This window comes from Clarias gariepinus, chromosome 22 (assembly GCF_024256425.1).
Source record: "Clarias gariepinus isolate MV-2021 ecotype Netherlands chromosome 22, CGAR_prim_01v2, whole genome shotgun sequence".
Classification (NCBI taxonomy): domain Eukaryota; kingdom Metazoa; phylum Chordata; class Actinopteri; order Siluriformes; family Clariidae; genus Clarias; species Clarias gariepinus.
The window spans coordinates 28,997,501-29,001,751 of NC_071121.1; the positions used below are offsets into that span (position 1 = coordinate 28,997,501).

A 4,251-nucleotide genomic window follows, 5' to 3' on the forward strand; every position below is an offset into this window, starting at 1 on the left:
ACACATATGCACTCATACACACACACACACATACACACACAAACACACTCATACACATACACTCATACACTAATACACACACACGCACTAATACACACACACACACACATACACACACACACACACTCATACACACACACACTCACACACTCACACACACACTCACACACACACACACACACACACAGCTGTGGAGGTGCAGTAACAGAACCCTGTACAGACTGTTTGTTTATTAAAGTTTGTTGTTTAATGTTATTTACGGAAACAATTTACAAAAAACTGACAAAATTATTTATTTTCTTAAATATTATTTTCTTAAATGTTTACTGCTGTATGTTTATCTTAAACGCACTCACACACACACACATGTACTGTCTGTGTAATGACTGAGTGTGTGTGTGTGTGTGTGTTTGCGCTCAGTGCGGAGGCCGCAGTGTGACGCTCGCGCAGCGCAGCACTCACCGCTGATTATTACACTTTCTCTAAACTTATAATTCCTCATATGGTCACAATAACCATGTGTGTGTGTGTGTGTGTGTGTGTGTTAGGAGACAAACACACTCCGATGAGGTTCTTGTAAGAACTTGCTTTAATGTTGACTTTAAAAAAAAAAATCAGACCATAAATCACACACGAGCCCCGAGTACCAAAACCACCAGCGCACCATTCGTCTTCACTGCAGGGGAGTGTGTGTGTGTGTGTGTGTGTGTGTGTGTGTGTTAGTAGTATTTATGAGGACAGGAGCTCATAAGTGTTCACTTCACACATCTGTCTCTCATACGAGTGTCACAGATTGTTTTCATTAAGGCAAGTTTTGCTAATCTTTAAGGAGTACACACACACACACACACACACACACACACACACACACACACACTAAGAAACGTTTATACCTTCTTAAAAATAAATACAATATTATTATTATTATAATATAAATGTAATTTATAAATGTAAAACTCAGTGTATACACACACACACACACACACACACACACACACACACACACACACTGGGTTAGCTGTGAGCAGGATTGTAATAAATGTGTTTCTTTCTTTCCATAAACATTAAAGTGTAGAATTCCGTGAGAGCTGCACGATTAATCACAACAATCTAATCTGCGTCTGATTATTTATACACAAACACTGCAGTGTATTACAGTAACACACACACACACCCACACACACACACACACACACACACACACACACACACACACACACACACATAGGCAGAACTTATCAAGAGTTTGTCAAGAATTATCTTTAACATGATTATTAGCCATTAGCCTCCATAAACACCATCTAATACTAACCTCTACATTAAACACTTACACAGAGCAGATAAACTGACAATCGCTGGTCCCACACTAATCACCACCTGGGGTTTAATTCTGTCATTCAGCCCCAAGTATTCTTTATAGAACGAGTGTTTGTTTGTTTATTTATTTATTTATTTATTTAATTATGAGTTATTCTCCAGATTAAATAAGTTTGATATCAAGTGAACACAAAATCCTCGGCCAGAAATAGTGTGTGTGTGTGCGTGTGTGTGTGTGTGTGTGTGCGTGTGTGTGAAAGAGAGAGAGAAAGAGAGAGAAGTTTGTGTCCAATTTTTTTGTTTTAAATAAATTGATAAATTAAAGTATTTAAAATTAATTATTTTGTGATTAAACTGAATAATAAAAGATCTTATTTCAGAGTTTAGATTTTGTGTGTTAATTTTTAGAACACTGTGTGTGTGTGTGTGTGTGTGTGTGTGTGTGTATTCTAAAACTTAGCATTCCCTTTATTTAATACACAACTGGTATAAATAAATATATACTGTACATATATTTAAATTAGTTGTTTATATAAATTATTGGAGTGTGTGTGTGTGTGTGTGTGTGTGTGTTTAAAAATGCAGGTCAAATTATTTTTATGTTAAATTTATGCTGATTTAGATTTTAGTTACGGAATTAAAATCTTATTCTTTACTTAAATAAACTACAATACTTTTTTTTATTTCACAAATTAAAATAATTTTTTTTAGGTTTATATTTATGTGTGTGTGTGTCTGTGTGTGTGTGTGTGTGTGTGTGTGTGTGTGTGTTTCATTCAGTACTTTTGGTAATAATAATGCAATAAGAGAGACAATAGCAGGAACTTCAGTAAGACAGGAAGGTGAAATCATTTATAAAAATAAAAGAGAGAGTGATGAGAAGATGAAGATGAGAAGATGAAGATGAGAAGATGAAGATGAGAAGATGAGAAGATGAAGATGAGAAGATGAAGATGAGAAGATGAACAGAGAGTTGTGAGAGAGTGAGGTCTGTGTTCAGCTGTTTTATATTCATTATGACTTTAATTAATTAGTTAGGAGTCTTTAATACTCTGCTCATGTACTGTTATATAGATATTATATGTCTATACTCTGTACAATATAAACATTATAAACTCAACAGCAGAGAGAGTTAATAAGAGTTGATCATTACCAGTGTGTGTGATGTGACGAGAGTGAGTGTTTGATATTACACAGAGGGTTTTAAGACATGTATAAGTTTCCGGACCTTGACGCGTCGGTGAGGGTTCGAGACACAGAGGGGAATCAGGCAGCGGCCTAACTGGGCCTGACTGTACGACTCTCTACACACACTCTGATCACCGGAGAGGCTTTTATCCCCAGACTCGGGACACACACCCTGACTAACACACCAAGAAAGAAGAACATCAGAACATCAGACGCAGCCGGGATGTCTCTTACACTCGCCTGAACATCTGGAGTCGAGCAGAACATGTGTAAAGAGTTCTAAGGGGCGTTTTAAGATCGGACGAAATTCAGAAATAGAGTTGACCATCGACCCGACAACCTAGTGGAAAGGACTTGGCAAGTATTGGACCGACTGGGAGCAGAGGGGCGCGTAGGTCAGGGTGAGTCTCGAGGGGCTCCTCGTCCCCCTTAAATACTCCAGAACCGAGCACATTCCAGTCTCTGAGAGGAACGCTCTCTACATACTCTGTGTGTGTGTGTGTGTGTGTGTGTGTGTGTAACAGATGAGGAAAACCCTATCTACATCTGACTCTCAGGTTCCTCAGCTGACTGATGAGTTGATGTGGTGCCACACTGAAGGTTCCTCCTCAGATCTTCACACTCTCACTGGAGCTTCTCCCCATCAGCACCAACTTTATTATCAGATCTGCTGACTCTATAACCTAGTGTAATTATATCACACACACACACACACACACACACACACACACAGACAGACAGGTCTTACCTTCCTCTGCTGAACTCCAGATGCTCAGACTGATGAAGGACAAACACACACACACCGTCCACACCGAGTGCGCGCGCTCCATCTCTCCGGTACACACTCAGGCTGTGCACTGATCTCACACACACACACACACCGCCGAGGAACTTTAACTCTCCGACATTAGAGCAGTAAATCCACATAACCGGGAAAATACAGTGTGTGTGTGTCCGTGTGTGTCTCCGTGTCTCCGTGTGTCCCCGTGTCCGTGTCTTCTGGAAGGTTTAGATCCCGTGTGGTCCTGCTCCGGCGCGCGCCCGCACACACACACACACACTCGGTCCGTATCACCGGAGAGGCGCGAGTCCCGCGGACATGTCCCACACACACACACACACACACACACACACACGGTGGTCCAGTAAAAACAGCGCGGATGATAATAAACACTGAGTTGTGTAACTCTCTCTCTCACACACACACACACACACACACACACTCTTCGACCCGCAGTGTTTCAAGAATCCGAAAAAGTAAAAGTGAACTGTGCAGACTCGCCACTCCGCCCCGAGACCACGCCCCCGGACACGCCCACTGGACCCGCCCCCACGCCGGTGATTGGCTCAACTGTAACGAGTTCATGAATAAACAGAAACCTGAGCGCGTGAGGGAGCGCGAGGCGGAGCCCTGCTCATTAAAGAGAACTCTAAATAAACACAAATATAAACAACGAAGTTACATTGTTACATTGTTTCATTTTCTGAAACACGTGCTGTCTCTACAGTATATAACTGAGCAGTGGGGGCAAAAGTATTCACACCCATTACCTGAGTAGGAGTATAGATACTAGGGTTTAAAAAGACTTCTTTAGAAGTATCAACTCAAGCTTTTTACTCAAGTAAAAGTGTAAAAGTGTAAAAGTACTGGTTTTAAAACTACTTAAAGTATAAAAGTAACATGAGGGGGAAAAAGCATTAAGACCTACGGGCCTATATACTGCACTAACACCTTATAAACAAAAA

The 4,251-nt window shown here is 40.7% G+C and overlaps 1 protein-coding gene across 1 annotated transcript in view; it reads right to left on the reverse strand.

Annotated features, from left to right (window-relative positions):
- The window catches only part of ephb4b (eph receptor B4b), a 22,671-nt gene extending 18,941 nt beyond the window's left edge, over positions 1-3,730 (reverse strand). Inside the window, exon 1 of the mRNA XM_053481921.1 lies at positions 3,254-3,730. Within this exon, the coding sequence (XP_053337896.1) occupies positions 3,254-3,335 (82 nt within the window). The 5' untranslated portion in view covers positions 3,336-3,730. The remainder of the gene's footprint in view (positions 1-3,253) is intronic.
- Between the last annotated feature and the right edge of the window lie 521 nt (positions 3,731-4,251).